At 46.0% G+C, this 16923-nt stretch overlaps 1 protein-coding gene across 5 annotated transcripts in view; it reads right to left on the bottom strand.

Annotated features, from left to right (window-relative positions):
• Window positions 1-16339, bottom strand: part of Pofut3 (protein O-fucosyltransferase 3) — a 76931-nt gene extending 60592 nt beyond the window's left edge. For all 5 annotated transcript variants that reach the window (XR_012911851.1, XM_075986479.1, XM_075986480.1 and 2 more), the window contains exons 1-3: window positions 16229-16339; window positions 9586-9921; window positions 5319-5613 (exon numbers count right to left, since the gene is read on the bottom strand). Coding sequence is in view for 4 of the 5 variants with exons in the window: in XM_075986479.1 (XP_075842594.1) it covers window positions 5319-5613; window positions 9586-9666 (376 nt within the window). In the remaining variant the exon portion in view is untranslated. The remainder of the gene's footprint in view (window positions 1-5318; window positions 5614-9585; window positions 9922-16228) is intronic.
• Window positions 16340-16923: the final 584 nt, after the last annotated feature.

Below are 16923 nucleotides of genomic sequence, written 5' to 3'. Positions count from 1 at the left end.
CCCAATTAAATGTTTCCCTTTAAGAGCTGCCATGGTCATGGTGTCTCTTCGCAGCAAGACAGGCACTCGGAACCGACAACCAGGAAGCCTGTATGGGACTGACCTAAGCCCTCCGCATATATGTTACAGTTGTGTAGCTTGGTCTTCTTGTGGGACTTCTAACAGTGGGTTCAAGGCTGTCTCTGACCCTTTGGCCATCTTTTGGAACCCTATTTTTCATACTGGGTTGCTTTGTCCAACCTTAATACAAGGGAGGTAATTAGTCTTACTGCAACATGATAAGCCATGTTTTGTTGATATCCATGGGAAGTCTGCCCTTTTCTAAATAGAAACTGAAAAAGAAGTGGGTTTGCTGGGGGGAGGACAGGGGGAACCAGGAGAAGAGAATGGACAAAAAACTGTTGTTGGGATGTTAGAAGAATGGAAGGAAAGAAGGAAGGAAGGAAGGAAGGAAGGGAGGGAGGGAGGGAGAAAAGAAAGAAGGAATTCAGGCACTCAGAAAAGAGATCTGCAAAAAGGGTGTATGCACTTGGGCCATCAGCCAGGGTCCTGTATGAGTCTCAACACTAAGTAGGGCCTTGCCTTATTCCATTTTCTGCTGCTATAACGGGTTACCCAAATAGAAAAGTATGAGGAAAATCAATTTATTTCTAACATTTTTAGAACTGAAGAAGAAGGAGCCTTATTGTTTGGTCATTACATAGTGGAGGGCTTTGTGGCATACACGTGGGGGCATGCAGGAGAGAGGAGGGACCCACTTTTATAATAACACACTCCCTTCTCAGATAAGCCTCTCCTGCAGGGAGGACATTACCACACTCACGCAGAGTCCTCGTGGTCTAAGCACTGCTTATGAAACCGCATCTTCAACACCGGTGCACTGGAACTAACATTCAAGCATCAAACTTCAGGGATCCGTTCAAACCAAGGGAGCCCTTCGGGAACTGGGGGTGTGAGACTCCTTGGGGAGCTTGTGGAATTATTTTTTTTCAAGAGTGATGCAATAGGAACATGTTTCCATCAGCGATTTGGGGTTGCTACTGTCACTGATGGGAGGAGTTCAGGGAGACCAGCAAATCTCAGCACAACCCAGAGATCAAATGTCCCATGTCCCACTGCATCAAGGATGCTGAAAAGCTTTATTTTTAATTAGCTGAGCCTGGGATCGAACCTAATCTTATTATCAACACCGAGGCTTGTACTCCTTCCCTGCTTTCAATTTATATTCAATCTTCTAGGAGTGTAGGATTGTAAAGATTATAGGGAAAGTGGTCTCTTGTTGAGTGCCTCCCCAGCACTACTCCCCAGTGGAGGAAACCCCATGAGCACTGAAGGGAACTCACTGTTTCTCTATCATCCACACTGGGGACTGAGTAAAAGACCCGTGGTCACCATCAGTGACTCTACAAATATATACAATCGTCTATTACAGCCTCCGCATGCCCAAACACACAAAGACTGAAACACTTACTAAACACAAGTCATTTTTCTTTATAAGTCAGGAGGGCATAACATACATTTTGAATTGGTCTCTGCTGTACCACATGGACATCATTGTACCAAGTCTGATGGGATTATCAACCACCATCCCAAGGAGGACAATGAGAATGAGAAACCAGGCCTTAGTGGTGTGAGTTCTGATTAATTCCACCCTGGAGTTCCAGCTAGACAACGGTGGCCTTGCCAGTCAGACAAAAAAAAAAAAAAAGGTGAGAAGCCAGAAATTCTGGGTAGGCAGAGACTCATCCCCACCATAAATACTAGAAAGAGGACTTGCTTCAGGCTGCGAAATTACACAGTAACTGCTTAACCATCTTTTCACGAGTGACTCATCAGAGCCAGGGGCCCTGATAAAGGTTAAACCATAACTGAAGAAAATTTGGGAGCTATTGCTTTGTGAATACAGTAGCTATCTTGCTGGAGATTTTCGCCATAGCTAGCTCCTTCTGTTGCATATTTGGGGATTAATTCTCACAGTTTAGAACAGTCTCCTATGCCGTTGGAGTTTACAAATCACATTCCCCTAGCTATGTGTGATCCCGCTGCTGGGCCCTCCTTCCTCTCTCCAAGGTAAACACTGAGACCTGCCTTCCTGCAGTTATCTTTATCAACAGGCATTTGTTTAGGGTTCAGGCAAAAGCACCCCATTTAAGATATTCTCAGCTATCCAAGGACACAGAATTACTGCTTGCCCAAAGCTGCTGGTTCATAGCTGCTCAGAGAGACAGAAGAATAAGATGCCCTGGTTTTAGCTCACTTAAAAGACTCCTAGCTCCTTCTGCTCACCTTCGCCTCAGTTTACTGATGATTTACTGCTTGTGTCTAACTCTCAAGGACAGCAGGAGACATAATTAACTGCGACCCAGAGAAAGACCCACAATGCCCACGATCAGAGCTACTGATAACAGCGTACTGCGGAACTGATAATTTAGAGGCCTGGGTCTACTCTTTGTTTCCTACCACTTAGAGCAATAAGTGTAAACTGCAGATCTAGACCCAGAGAAATTGCAGCGTCTGGTGAACGTGCTGATCAGATCAGGAGCCATTAGCTTCCTTCTGACTGCTTATGTAGGTTGCCTGGTTACCCGGTATCATCTATGCATGCTGGGAGGGAAAAAAAAAGTGGTACGCTGATTAAAAAAAAAAAATCTGTGCCCTATTCATTTTACTCTTTACTAACCACCTAAAAATGTAGTGTAAGGCACTAGCCTTCCCCTCCAGAATTCCCTGATTTAATTTCTTTCTTAACTAACTTTCTCCACTAAGGAGCTCACCAGACACCTTTGAGCTGACAGCCATGGATCTTATTCAGCAGTATGGATGATTTTACACCAGGGGAGTCTGGGAAAAACAGGCAAGAGGTGGAATGCAAGGAATTCTGGGGAATGAGTAGAGACTGGTGAGGAGACAGAGATGGCTTGGACACAACTTTGTGGAACTTAGGATAAAAGAGGAATCGCCCATGACCATGGAAAGATAAACTAGAAACTGTGTTTCCAAGGAAAAGAAGGTACACAGAGTTTCCTAGTGCGGTCTTCCCTCTTTGGGTGGGCACTAATTCTCTGGACTCCCTCCAAGAGCAAGTGAGGAAAAGAAGTCATGATCTCAAGTGCTCCTGGAAGAGGAATCCAGGTAAGATCTGGTCTGGTCCCCAATCAGCATGTGGCACTTCAGAGTGCCCATAAGGTGGACATTACGGCAATTCATGCAATTAAGGTCTAATCTATGATCTCTAAATTGACCCTTCATATAACATCTCAAGAGCAAATCATTGGCTAAGAAATGGCGAGACCTGCCCAACTCAGCCTGCTGAGAGGACAAAAGAATAGACTGCTTTAAGACTACCACACAGAAATTCATCACATCAGGATGAATATGATTAAAAAATACATGGTGTGAATTTATCGAAGAATTGATAAAAATAGTTTAAATAAGACTAGTTTTATTTTGACTTTTCCAGAAATTTACACTGAATTTTCCAGAAATGTAGAATTGTATAAATTGAAGGGAAAGTGGTCCGCTCCCTGACAAAACAGGGACCCCAGCCTAACTAGAAAATTAAGTGTGGGGCATACAGATCTGCAGTCCTGGACAGTCACCAAGCAGAGTCCTGTTTTACCAGATCCGACCAGTCCCAGCTATTTGCGTTCCTGCCAGGATAGAAGGAAACCGTCACCCAGCAGAGCAATTGTTAACTGATAAAAACACAGATTCTATATAATGCCTGAGAAGGAAGAGGGAGGCTAAAGCACACTGTGCACAATGGGTGTGTGTGTGTGTGTGTGTGTGTGTGTGTGTGTGTGTGTGTGTGTGTGCGCATGTGTGTGTGTTGAAAGGCATAGGTGCTCAACTTGTTTCCCTGGGCAGAAGCCACTGCTACGCTTAAATAAATGTCTACTGGAGATTCCTAATAGCATCTACAATATTCAGTATTATTTTTCACATTTCAAAACTTGTAGGTAGAGGAAAAAAGTCAGTGACGAAGCACTTACTTAGCCTAAATGAGGCTCTGGTTCAATCCTCAGTGCTTTGCAAATAAACATCCAATTTGGTTGCTGAGGAGATGGCTCAACCAATGCTACCAAAGCGATGGTGGAACTGTCTGGGAAAGATTAGGAGGTGTAGCTTGTTGGAGAGCTGATATTGGGGATGGGCTTTGAGGTTTCAAAAATCCTCACCATTCCGGATGACTATCTCTTCCTCCCTATCTCCAACTTTTGGATAAGATGTAAGCTCTCAGCTACCGCTCCTGTGTCATGTCTTCCTGCCTGCTGCATTCTCCCCACCACGGTGGTCACAGACTCTGCTACCCTCTGGAACTGTGAGCTTTCTAAGTTGCATTTGTCATGGTGTCTCTTCACAGCGACAGAAAAGTTTCCATAGCAATCACCTTAACGACTTAGCTCTCTCCTCAGCCACTCTTTGATTCTGATTAATCTAACGTCAAAGAAATAAACAACATCATGCTTGTTTATGTCCACTTACATGTCTGTCATGATCATCAAAATTCCCTGCCTTCATCACAAATGGATATTTCAACTGATGTCAGCAATACCAAATTCCATGCAACAGATTTAGTAAGCACTGCATTCACCTATGAAACCACTGAGCAGCCCATCCAACCAAGCCTATGCTGGTGTCTTAGCTGCAGTTCTATGATACGAAGAGACCTCATGACCAAGGTGTCGTAGAATATAATTTTAAGATGTGTTACATTTGTTTATGCTGTGGAACATTTGTTTAATGATGCAAAGATGGGTTGCGTTCTTTTATGTTGCATTTGTTTAACTCTGTGAAACTGTGTTATTTTGCCTGCCTAACACACCTGATTGGTCTAATAAAGAGCTAAATGGTCAATAACAAGGCAGGAGAAAGGATAGGCTCCAAAACCACAGAGAAACCCTGTCTCGAAAAACCAAAAAAAAAAAAAGATCATCACTGTGGGAAGCACGGTGGCAGGCAGGCAGGTAGACATGGTGCTGGAGCAGTAGCTAAGACCTGACAGAGGAGACTGGGCCTGGCACGGGCTTTTGAAACCTCAAAGCCCACCCCCAGTGACAAACCTCCTCTAATAAGATCACACCTCCTCCTCAACCTTCATTCAAAAGTAAGAACCAAGTAGGGCCAACCAACACAGTTGACCAGGATGGTCTGAAATCTGCTCAATGCCTCCGGCCTTCCACATAGCCAACACTGAAGGAATCAGGTGTTCTAATATATATTCAAGGAGAGCTCTGGCCTCTCAGGGGGGATGAGTAGTAACTCGCCTTTGAACAAGACATTAACAGGCAAAAGGAGGAAGGAGACGCCCAACTCACCGTAGAAGAGGAAGGCCTTGGTCATGTGATGCTGTTGGAAGGTCCGGTTGATGGTGAAGAAGCAAGCGTCTGCCCCACACTGGCCCAGCCTGCCAGTCTCTCCTGTCAGTGGGGACCACCACAGCACAATGGGGTAGCTCCCAACGTCCACCGTGTTCTTCACACCCAAGGCTAGGGCTTCCTTTCCAGGAAATGGGTGGAGACGGTGAGGCTCTTCCTCCACTTTTTTATGTCCATCTTGCAAATTGGAATTTTTAAACTTCTTCCTTTCAAATCTTCCAAGCTCAACCACGACCTGAGAGCGAAGACAACTGTTATCAGAATTTGATGCTTCCATTTCATTCGACACAGCTCTCACTGACGAAGATTTAGCTTCCTGTCAGTTTTCTGTAACAACATACCACAAATCCTTTAAAATAACACACTTACAACCTCACGGTTCTGGAGGGCAGAAGCTAGAGACGGGCACATAGTCTAAAATCAAAGGGCCAGAATAGCTACATCCTCTACAGAGCCTACGGGACAGTACAACCTCTTGCTTTTTCTTTTAGGCTTAGCTCACAATGCTTATCTGGCTCTCGGTCCCATTTTCAATCTTCAGATCTATTGCCACCACTCCTCTTGCTCCTGACACTGCCCCCTCTGTGAAGAAATCCAGGAAAGGCTCTCTGGTTTTAATGACCTGTGTGATTACCTTCGACCTCTGTGGACAATTCTGGATAACCTCCTGTCTTGTTCCACTGGGTACTGCTATAACAGAATACCTGAGGCTGGTAATCTCTAAAGAATAAAAATTTGTTTCTCAAAGCTCTGGAGACTGTGCTGTCCACGTTGAGGAGGCCAACAGAAGGAAAGGGACAGGAAGGGTTACGGCGTAGCTCAGTGCTGGAATGCTTGCCCCATACACTAGCAGCCGTGGGCTTCATCCTGGCACATACCCTCCACTAAAGACATTCTTTTAGAGCCAGAGCGATGGTATATACATGTGATCCTGGCACTTAAGAAGCTGAGGAAGAGGTTGGGCGGTGGTGGCGCAAGCCTTTAAACCCAGCACTCAGGAGGCAGAAGTGAATCTCTATGAGTTTAAGGCCAACCTGGACTGCAGAGCAATTTCCAGGACAGGCTCCAAAGCTACACAGAGAAACCCTGTCTCAAAAAACCAAAAACAAATAAAAAAGAGGCTGTGGCAGTAAGATATCAAGTTCAGGGTCAACATGGGGTACAGAGTGAGATCTTTTTTTTTTTTTTTGATTTTTCGAGACAGGGTTTCTCTGTAGCTTTTTGGTTCCTGTCCTGGAACTAGCTCTTGTAGACCAGGCTGGCCTCGAACTCACAGAGATCAGCCTGCCTCTGCCTCCCGAGTGCTGGGATTAGAGGCGTGCGCCACCACCGCGCGGCCAGAGTGAGATCTTATACCAAAAAAAGGGAAGCAAGAAAGAATCAAATTCATCTTTTATCAGCAAACTGCTCCTATGATAGCGTGATTCCATTATAATAGCACTAATATTAATAATAATAGTGTCCACAAGCGGACACGCACCCAGTAACCAAGGGCAGCTCCTTTTCAATGGGCTTGCTACACCTGGCGTGAGAAAAGAGCCACTGACCACCACACATCACCTGGAGTCCATAACTCCCCTAAGGAAAAGGTAAAACTTCGACTAGATTCTCAACAGTACCCAGGCCAACTAAGATGTTAGGACCTCCTCTATGAAAGCCAAGTGCTATTCCAGAAGACTTAAAAAATACATTAGCTTTAAGAGACTGAAACCAAGTCAGCCCTTGACAAGAGCTTCCTCAGCACTTTTATAATGTAATAACATGGCTCTTCCCCCAAAGCTTGATGGGGGAAGTTAATTTACAGCCCCAGACCCCTCTCTTCATCTGACCTTTCTTCTTACTAATGTACAACCAGCAACTTAAGGAAAAAGAAAGAAAAGACTGTCAAAACTCCATGAGCCCCTAGAACAGGAGTGAGTTTGAAGTTAGCCTGGGCAGGAGAGACAGGGACAGGGACAGATCTACCAAACCAGTCTCAAAAAGAAAAATGATCCATATTTGTTAGAGAAAAAAGAAAACCATACTGCAAGAGTCTAACCCCGGCCCACGAGTGGACTCCAGCAGCAGCCATGCGGCCGGGGTGGGTGAAGCTCAACCAGATGCATCTACCAAGAGCCTGCCTGCACCTATAACAGACTCTTTGTGATAAGGAAGCATGGTCCAGCCTAGCATCACAGTGAACTGAGTGGGACAACAGGAACCAAACTCAGGCCTGGAGCTGTCTGCCCCGGGCTTTGAGGAGAAAACATGGGCCCACCTGGCACCTTGCAGCACCTGTCAGATGGGCACGATATGAGTGAGCAGAGGTATGGAATGCTGTAGTAAGGGAGGGACAGGGAGACAGACAGACAGACAGGCTGGTTCATGGCCTGTGAACAGAGGCATAGCAGATGAGGTGAGAGAGGAAGGGAGCAGGCTGAGGGGAGTGGCTTGATTGCTACCCAGCGTCAAGATGATATCCGGCCTTGAGCTGCTGCTGGGACTCACGGCTGTGTTCCTGGCTTGACAACCATGGTCTGTTGATGTCGCTGGCCTCTGACGCCAACCAAAGCAGAGAGGCCAGAGCTATACAGAGCTGGCCCCAGGCTGTTACCAAGGTTACTAGTTGCTCTCCACAAACTGGTGGTGAGGCCCTACTGCTGAAAATGCACTCCCTTATGTCACTGAACACTGAGACATCCATCTGGGGATCAATTAGAAGCTTCACCCCTATTGAATAGCATCCACAGTGCTGGAAGGTACTCTGCATACTATCAGAGGAGAGAGGGAATGATCAATACCAGCCAGCTACAAACCCTGCGACCTATAACACCTACCTACCTGCCTGATATAACGGTTCAACAGTAGCACAACAGTTATGGTAGTAACTGATCGGTTTCTGATTGGATGTAAGGCCCGCTCCTTAAATAGAACTGCTGAGACTCCTAGGGTATCCAAGAACAGACTGGATAGGTCACGGGCCTACAGGCAAACTATGAATACTATTGTCCTGCTAAAGGAACAGATCAATAAAATAACTCCTAAGGCATCCTTTTACACCAGTAGATCAGGGCCTTACTCAGTCCGGCTTAGAAACGCTTCTTCTTGCAGTGTGTGGCAAGCAACACAGAGTCCGATGACTGGACAGTGTGCAGAGAGTGAGAGACTTTGGAGCCCTCGGTTCTAAACGGGATGTTGTCATCAAACCTCTCACATCAGGGGTCAGGATCTCCGTGGAAGAGGAGGCAGAAAAGCCAGAGGTAGTGGCGTCTTCCACACAAAACAGTATTGACGCCCATATCAGACTCACAGAGACCGTAGCTGCATGCGCAGGACCTGCAGAGTCAAGCAGATGCTGTCCCAGCACTGAGACAGGAAAATGGGCTCTGGCTCCCATCCCTGACTAAGACGCTATCTAGACATGATACAACCTGGCAATGGAAAAATCAATTTTCTCCAATGGGGTGTCAGGGGATGGATCAACCACACTGCATGGCAGGCTCCAGGCCAACACAAAAATGCTCCATTATTTTTCTGTGGGCTCTTTGTTTCATTTTGACTTTTTTGGTCTTGTTTTTGTTTGTTTTGATTTTAGTTTTTGTGTTTCTCTGCTTTTTTTAAGAGAGAGAACAAAGAGCTGGATAGGTAGGAATGAGTGGAGAAAAGTTGGAAGAGAGGAAAAACATGATCAAAATATATATATATGAGAACAATTTTAAATAAATTTTTTTAAAAAAATGACTGAACGTGGTGACGTACGACTGTAGTCACACACTTGGGACACTAGAGGCAGGAAAATGAGATTTTCAAGATTACCTTTGAATACGTTATCAATTCTGAGGCCCACCTGGACTACATGAGACAATTCTAAAAAGAAAAAGAGAAAAAGAAAATGTTCTCCCAAATGGGCCTGGTGGCTCCTTCCTTTAATCCCAACACTTAGGAATCAGAAACAGAAGTATCCAGAGTTCCATACCATGCTGGTCTACACAGCAGAAACCTAGACACACACACATACACACACACATGCACACACAGGAAAATAAGAGAAGAAAAACGGAACTAGTATGCTCTCTTTTGTATTGTGTAGCATGGGCTCAGGATGCAGAAAAGTTAAGCAGACAGCAATTACTCAGAGTTCTCTGAGGAAAGGGAAGGGAACTGGGGAGAAAGGGGCTGCTAAGGGCCTAGCAACGAACCCGCTCTTCACAGTCCGGATTCCCAGTACCTGCAGTGTGACCATCAGAAAGACGGTAGCCGTCATGCACAGACAAGATGCCAGAAGCTTCCGCCTCTGAATCCGCACCATGCTGCCCTGTCCCGGATGACTGAGAGAGGGCTGGTCTGGCTACCAGGTGTCCTCCAGTCAGCCCGCAGCCAGAGACAACTTCACATAGAGGAACCATCTGGGTGCCAATTTCCTGCCGGGAGCTGGTCTCCATGAAGGACTGAGATCCAAGGTTCAGAATAGGTCCAGCTTGGCACTGGGAAGGAACAGCATGCCGTCTTCTCAGGCTATTATCAGAGCAGTCGGAGTCCTCAGACACAGCGCCATCCGAAAACACTGCAACAAATGAATAATCTTTTAGTCTTATGAGCTGATAGACATAGGTTTAGTGCATAAAAGCACTGAAGAAACCTTTTAGATCAGATCATATACCTCACTAAACTGAATACCTAATCACGCATATGCCTAACACCTCACTCAGAAAGAAAATAGCTGAGACCAGAATGGTTACCTAACTTGCCCAAGGCCACACAGCCCCATCAAATCCCATGTCTCGAATCTTCCCCTAATTTCTCTGCCATTAGAAGACTGGACTTGAACCTAGAGTGGCTCCCAAAAGCCCAAGGCGATGTCCCCAGTTAGTTCCTTGGGCAGCTGAGGACAGGGAACCTGAAATGACCCTATCCTATAGCAATACTGACGAATATCTTGCATATCACCATAGAACCTTCATCTGGTGATGGATGGAGATAGAGACAGAGACCCACACTGGAGCACTGGACTGAGCTCCCAAGGTCCCAATGAGGAGCAGAAGGAGGGAGAACATGAGCAAAGAAGTCGGGACCACGAGGGGTGCACCCACCCACTGAGACAGTGGAGCTGATCTACTGGGAGCTCACCAAGGCCAGCTGGACTGTGACTGAAAAAGCATGGGATAAAACTGGACTCCCTGAACATGGCGAACAATGAGGGCTGATGAGAAGCCAAGGACAATGGCACGGGGTTTTGATCCTACGTAATATGCTGGCTTTGTGAGAGCCTAGCCAGTTTGGATGTTCACCTTCCTAGACATGGACGGAGGGGGGAGGACCTTGGACTTTCCACAGGGCAGGGAACCCTGACTGCTCTTTGGACTGGAGAAGGAGGGGGAGAGGAGTGGGGGGAGGGGGAGAAGGGTGGGAGGAAGGGGAGGGAAATCGGAGGCTGGGAGGAGGAGGAAACTTTTTTTTCTTTTTCTCAATGAAGAAGAAGAAGAAGAAGAAGAAGAAGAAGAAGAAGAAGAAGAAGAAGAAGAAGAAGAAGAAGAAGAAGAAGAAGAAGAAGAAGAAGAAGAAGAAGAAGAAGAAGAAGAAGAACAACAACAACAACAACAACAACAACAACAACAACAACAACGACTGGATTCCAGAGTCACTTAGATGAAGTCACTTCTTAATCAGGTCTCAAAGGAGTAAGAAATAGACCACATGCCCACTTCTGAAAAGGGTGGAGGAAAAAAATAATGAAGGCTCAGGCTTTGGTTAAAGATGAAACAGTGATGAACTGAAGAAACCAACCAGCACGGGGGGGGGGGGGGGGGGTGGATTCTGCTTACTGGATTATTTGCTGAGTCTTTTGTGAAAAGTACGAGAAAGCAATGGTTTGAATCCCAGGTTCGGGTCTGCCATTCAGACCGTATAAATTTGGGGAAGTGACTAAGTATTTCTGATCCTCAGTGGATTAACTGTAAGTAATAAACCTCATCCTTTCCCTTGCATGGCAGAGAGGGTATTAAACTTTCATTGTATGTGCAAAAGTAATTTACTATAGCTATAATTAATATGACCCAGATTAGGTAGTGAACTATTAACATCTTAGATGAGAATAAAACTACACCACCTCAGACCAGCAAGATGGCTCAGTGGGTAAAATGATTTATCATGAAAAGCCGCCAACCTATGTTCGATCCCTGAACTCGTGGTGGAAGACCAGAAACAACTTCCAGAAAACCATCCTCTGACCTTCACAGGTACCCGCTGGCACACGCCACTGCATTCACCCCACGCCAATCACATACACAATCATATAAGCCATTAAAAGTCAATTTTAGACTGTAACATTTTCTGAAGAGTTTTAAATCGGTAACTTCGTTTAATATTACTTGTAACCACCTTGGGAAAACAAGGTGGGTATTATTAATTCCACTTATAACAAAACTAAAGTTAAGCCTCACTAAATTTAAGCAGTTGGTCTGGGATCATATTTTTAGCAGTGGGTCTAAATCAGGTCACCTGACTCCAAGATCAATAGAAAGGAAAGAGACACCAGAAACAGTGGCGGCTTTAGGACAGGAAGGTAGAGAGAAAAGGAAAACAGAAGGTAAAGATTCTGAAACTAGCTTGGGATATATTTATAGCTAAGATCTCAGGATGACTGGAGGGCCTTTTTGCAATTTTTAATCGGTCATATCAACTACCAACAAATAATTCAAGAGTACAAATTCCCTTGCATGTAGAGAACCTCAAGTTAGTTTCCTGCCGAAGCCAGGAGTGAAGGAAGGTGTCAGGAACCTGGCTGTGATTAAATATTCACCCCCCGAAGAGCAGCCTTTAGTAGCTGAATTACACTCTCAGCAACCTGCCAGGCCTTCAGGTACATTTACAATAATAGCACTCAATCTAACCCATGCTAGGAATTAGCCAGGACGTGTCATCAAGTCATCAAGTCCTAAGTCCTCCAGCTGGTAAGGACAGGTGGACCCACAGAGAGTACCATGAAAGCCCTCAAGCTCCAATGTAATGGCACCCCAAGAGGAGGAGGCTCCCTGTGTTTCTGTTTCATCCTTGCCTCCCGGGTGAACCTGAGTCATTCAGGACAATGCCCCGTAATATTCTTTTCCCAGACAGAGGAATGTATCTGTTTATAGGCCGCAGTCTGTAATGTCTAAAATGGTCTCTAACTAACCAACTCCTAACTCTAAGAGCTGAGCTGAGCCATGCATGGCTGGTGTACACTACCCAGGGTTGCCCGTCTCGTTGGTATTCGGGTATCTCTACTGGTCTGCTCTTGGGGTTCTCACAGGATACAAGTGCTCAGCTGCAGCCACTAAGAGCACCTGTCTTGAAAGCAAAACAAACGAACAAAAATCTCTAGTACACCCCTTAAAGTGTGGCCGTCCTTAGGAAGAAATGTCATGGTAGGCTGGCAGGAATGTGTCTTATTTTCAAGCACTTTTTACTGCCTCCTTTCAACTACACCACATCAAGACCCCTCATTTATCCCGATGGTGGTTGCCCTCAAAGCCCCAAAACTGGTGCTCTTTCCAGCCCCAGCCCCTTGGATTCTGCACTCGGCTAAGTATAAATTAATGTCCTAGAATGAAAATCTTACTGAAGTCTGTGCATGCCTTTGCAAAGGTTCTAAAAAGAGGCTCAGTATGGGGCTGTAGCTCATTGGTAGATCGCCTGCTCACCATACACAGGACCCTGTGCTTCATCCCTAACGTGGAAAAAATAACATGGATGTGTACCCCACTTTATTTCTCTAGCTTACTCCCTGGTCTCCACCTCGAGGTCTGTGTTCCTGCTGCTCCCAGAATGTAACTTGCCTTTTCTGTACTGCTGAACCAACTTTGGACACCAGTACCTCTTGGGAAATGTCGTAGACATTCTAGACATTTCCCAAGACTTCTGGGGGTGGGGAGGGGCTATGGCCTGAACTAAGGACTTCAAACACACTAATTAGGCAAATGATCTACCACTGACCTACATGATTGCAATTATTTTTATTTTCCTTTTTGTTTTTTGTTTCTTTTATTTTGTGGTTTTGTTTTGTTTCTGTTTTGGAGACAGGGTTTCTCTGTGTAGCTCTGGTTGTCCTGGAACTTGCTCTGTAGACCAGGCTGGGCTCGAACTCACACAGATCCCTGTGCCTCTGCCTCTAGGATGCTGGGATTAAAGGCGTGCCCAGCTCTGTTACCCTTTTTAGTAATTCAGTATTTCTTTCTGAAAACTACGGTTTTACATAAGCTTTTTCAAACAGTATTTAGAAAGCATGTCAATTAGAATAAGCTTGATGTTTCCTTTTTCCAAAGCCCATTTCGGGAATGCTCCCTGTATTCACTAAGTGTTGTCGCTGTAAGGAAAACAAAGCCTGACAGCAGCAGCTGACAGGAGGAAGGACTTACTTTGGCTTTCCATTTCAAAGGATTTCAGTTCATCCTGCTGGAGAAGGATGATAGATCAAATAGCTCCCTCCATGGTAATGGGAGTACAAGGCGGTAAGTGCTCTCACAAATCAGAACCAGTGGCTAATATAACCTTCACAGTCCACCCCCAGGCGCTGTAGGACCCAGCTCAAAAGAGGCCGGAGTGTCAGTGCTTTACACTAAGGCAATACCTGTTCAGAAAGACCACAAACTGAGACCACCAAGGCACCACCCGGCAACACACCATCCAAAAGAAATTCCAACCATCGTAGATAGGATCACCTGCCAACACACACCCATTGCTTTTCACCAGGACACCCCTAGACAAATGTCAGCCAATCAGGAGTCCTGAATCTTAGAAATCTCTCACTCCCACCTTTGCTACTATAAAACCCCAACCCCAACTGAGCTGGGGCTCTCCGATCATGCCAATAGTTGGACACGCGGAGAGTCCGAGGTCAAACTTGAATAAGAATAGGGTTTGGTCTCCTAGTTGGTTTTGGGGTTACTCTGTAATCTGGGCATAACAGTCACCTCCTTCCATCACTGAGGCCATGCCTCCTGAAGGCTCCACATCACAAAACAGCATCATCAGCCGAGAACCAAGTGTGCAGACATGAGCCTAGGGGGAGAAGGCGTTGGGTGTAAAATGATGAAAGCTGAGTGAGATGCTACGTTTCTTGGGAAAATCAACTCTACATAAGTATACGAGCACTTAAATATAGGCTGGGAAGGTTTCTGTATGACGCCAAATTTATACATACATGTAATATGGACCAAATTATAACCTTTTCCTCTTCTTTCCTAGATATAATCCTAAGGAGGGGCTTATGAATGTTGTTTATAAGAACAAACTTGGGGACTGCTTTACTTTGGTCCTTGAAGAATACAAAGTGAGCAATAACACAGTAACAATGGAGTCTTTGATTCACTATTAGACACTGCCACCTAGCAGGAAAGCAGATGAGTTATTACAATTTCAGAATTTTAACACACCTTATTTGTCATCTGATGCACTGCCTTTGGCTTAGAGGCAAGAGAGGGGTTCTGGATTTCTATTTTGTTTTTTTTTTCTTTTCTTTTCTTTTCTTTTCTAAGACAGCATCTGGCTACATAGCCTGGGCTGGCCTCTAAATCGCTTTCTCCCACCTTGGAATCCAGAATGAGCGTAAGAGACACAGGAAACAAGAAATAAAAGGAGGACACCGCTGCTCCTGGGTATGGTGGAGGAGAAGGTTTACTGTCGATAAAAGGAAGCATAGTCAGAGGCAGGGACATCTGAGAGTCCAGAGTGGACGTGACTGGCAGGCTGAGCCACGTGAGGAGAGAGAGGAGAGACAGGAGACCAAGAGGCCAAGAGGGCTGCCATAGACAAATGGCTGAGTTATATGAGGAAAGGGGGCTGGAGGAGGGTAGCCTAGACCAGTCCCCGGGCTGGAGAAGTTTAGGGTAGGGGTAGTGTATTCTAGCCAGATGGATTCTGTAACAGGTTGGGACTCAGGGATGCTGTGAGAGTCTGGTAGGCCACCAGCATACGCTTTGATGTGTTCATGGACACCTCAGGCGATTGTGAACTACAAGAGTCTTGGAAAGCATTTGAGAGACAGGCATAAGACAGAGACCATGGTGCTGTCTGTATTGGGGGATGGAAACTCGAGTGTTCAAACACTTGAGCTGTTTATTCAAGTCAGACATCAATCCAGGTCCTGCCTGAAAGAACTCCATCTGAGAGTATGATGAGCCAAAGAGATGCAAGACTAGAGTTTGTGATATGACATCTCTGGCCCAAGCTTGTGCAGAGTGCGGCACTTCATCTGAGAGAAGAGAAGCTACATCTGAAGACATTAAGGTCCTGAACAGGTTCTGCATCTTATGATACGACATGAGTCTCATACTGAGCGCCCTAGCTGGGTACAAAAGTCCTGAAAAACAGCTTGTGTGTAGATAATCAAAGCCAGCTTCTGCAGAGACTCTTCCAAAGAATTACTAAATGCACAAAGTTTCCACCTCAGGAAAGGCAAAACTGCTACTCGCTGGGCACAAGATTCTATCAACAAGTGTTTCTCGGTGAGCACCCAGGTACCAGGGAGCAGTTCAAGGCAGCGGGGTGGGGGGTGGGGGGGAGAGTGAGACTTTTGCCTGGGGCCTTGCAAAGGAAGCTGGGCTGCTGCCCTGGCCCCGCCAGGAAGAGCATTAAATCACACCCTCGGGATACCATGCTCCTCCTCCCTGCTCCCCGAACCCAAGGCTCCAGTGCTTTCAGAGGCCAGATCAGCTTGCACCCCAGTTTCTGACTTGAAAAGCGGCACCAGGGTTTCTAGGCTCTCCCAGCAGACATGGGCTCTTTGCCTGGGCCCAGAAAATTGTTTTCTCTTACACTCCGCTTCCGCGCAGAGCAGCGGTGTCCTTCAGCTAGCACCAGCAGGCGCCCAGTCTCCGCCAGCCCAGAAGACTCACCTTAGGCTTCCGAGAATCAAAACAAACCCCCATCAATGTACTTCAACCAGCCTCTGGGGTGCGCGACGCTCGGTGCACCCCAGAGTCCTCATTTTCTATCTAGGCTCCAGAGCTCTCCCGAAGACCCGGAAAGATGGAATGGCAGGCGCAGCTTCAGGATCACCCCGCCGCAGTTAGCTTACAGAATCCAGGATCCATGTTTTCATGGGTGCTGTGTTTAAAAACTCCCGGTTTCTACTTCAAAAAAACTTTGGACCGCCCCCTCACCCGCGTACCACAGGACCGAAGGCTCAAGAACCCCTCACTCACGTCCTGAAAAGTTTGGAAAGTTCTCTATAAAAGTCCCCTGGAGCTGCTCTTCCAGAGGACCCGGGTTCAATTCCCAGCATCCACATGGCAGCATACAACTGTCTCTTAACTCCAGGATCCAACACCTCACACACACATACATGTAGACAAAACTCCAATGCACACAAAATAAAAATAAATTATATATCTTTTTAAAAGCTTCTCAAGAAAGGAAGACTCATGAGACAAGTAGGGAGATGGGGAGGGGAGGGTAAGTGACACGGGAAGAGGGAAACCAGGTGCAGCAGCCAGGAAGCCCAAAGGTACAAAGAAAGCGGAAACCCAAATGTTTGAATTATATTGGGAAGGACAGTCCTGGGCTAGAGAAGTTTAGCGTAGGTAGTGGG

Source organism: Microtus pennsylvanicus, chromosome 9 (genome assembly GCF_037038515.1).
Source record: "Microtus pennsylvanicus isolate mMicPen1 chromosome 9, mMicPen1.hap1, whole genome shotgun sequence".
Taxonomy (NCBI): domain Eukaryota; kingdom Metazoa; phylum Chordata; class Mammalia; order Rodentia; family Cricetidae; genus Microtus; species Microtus pennsylvanicus.
This window is presented reverse-complemented; position numbering and strand designations above follow the sequence as displayed.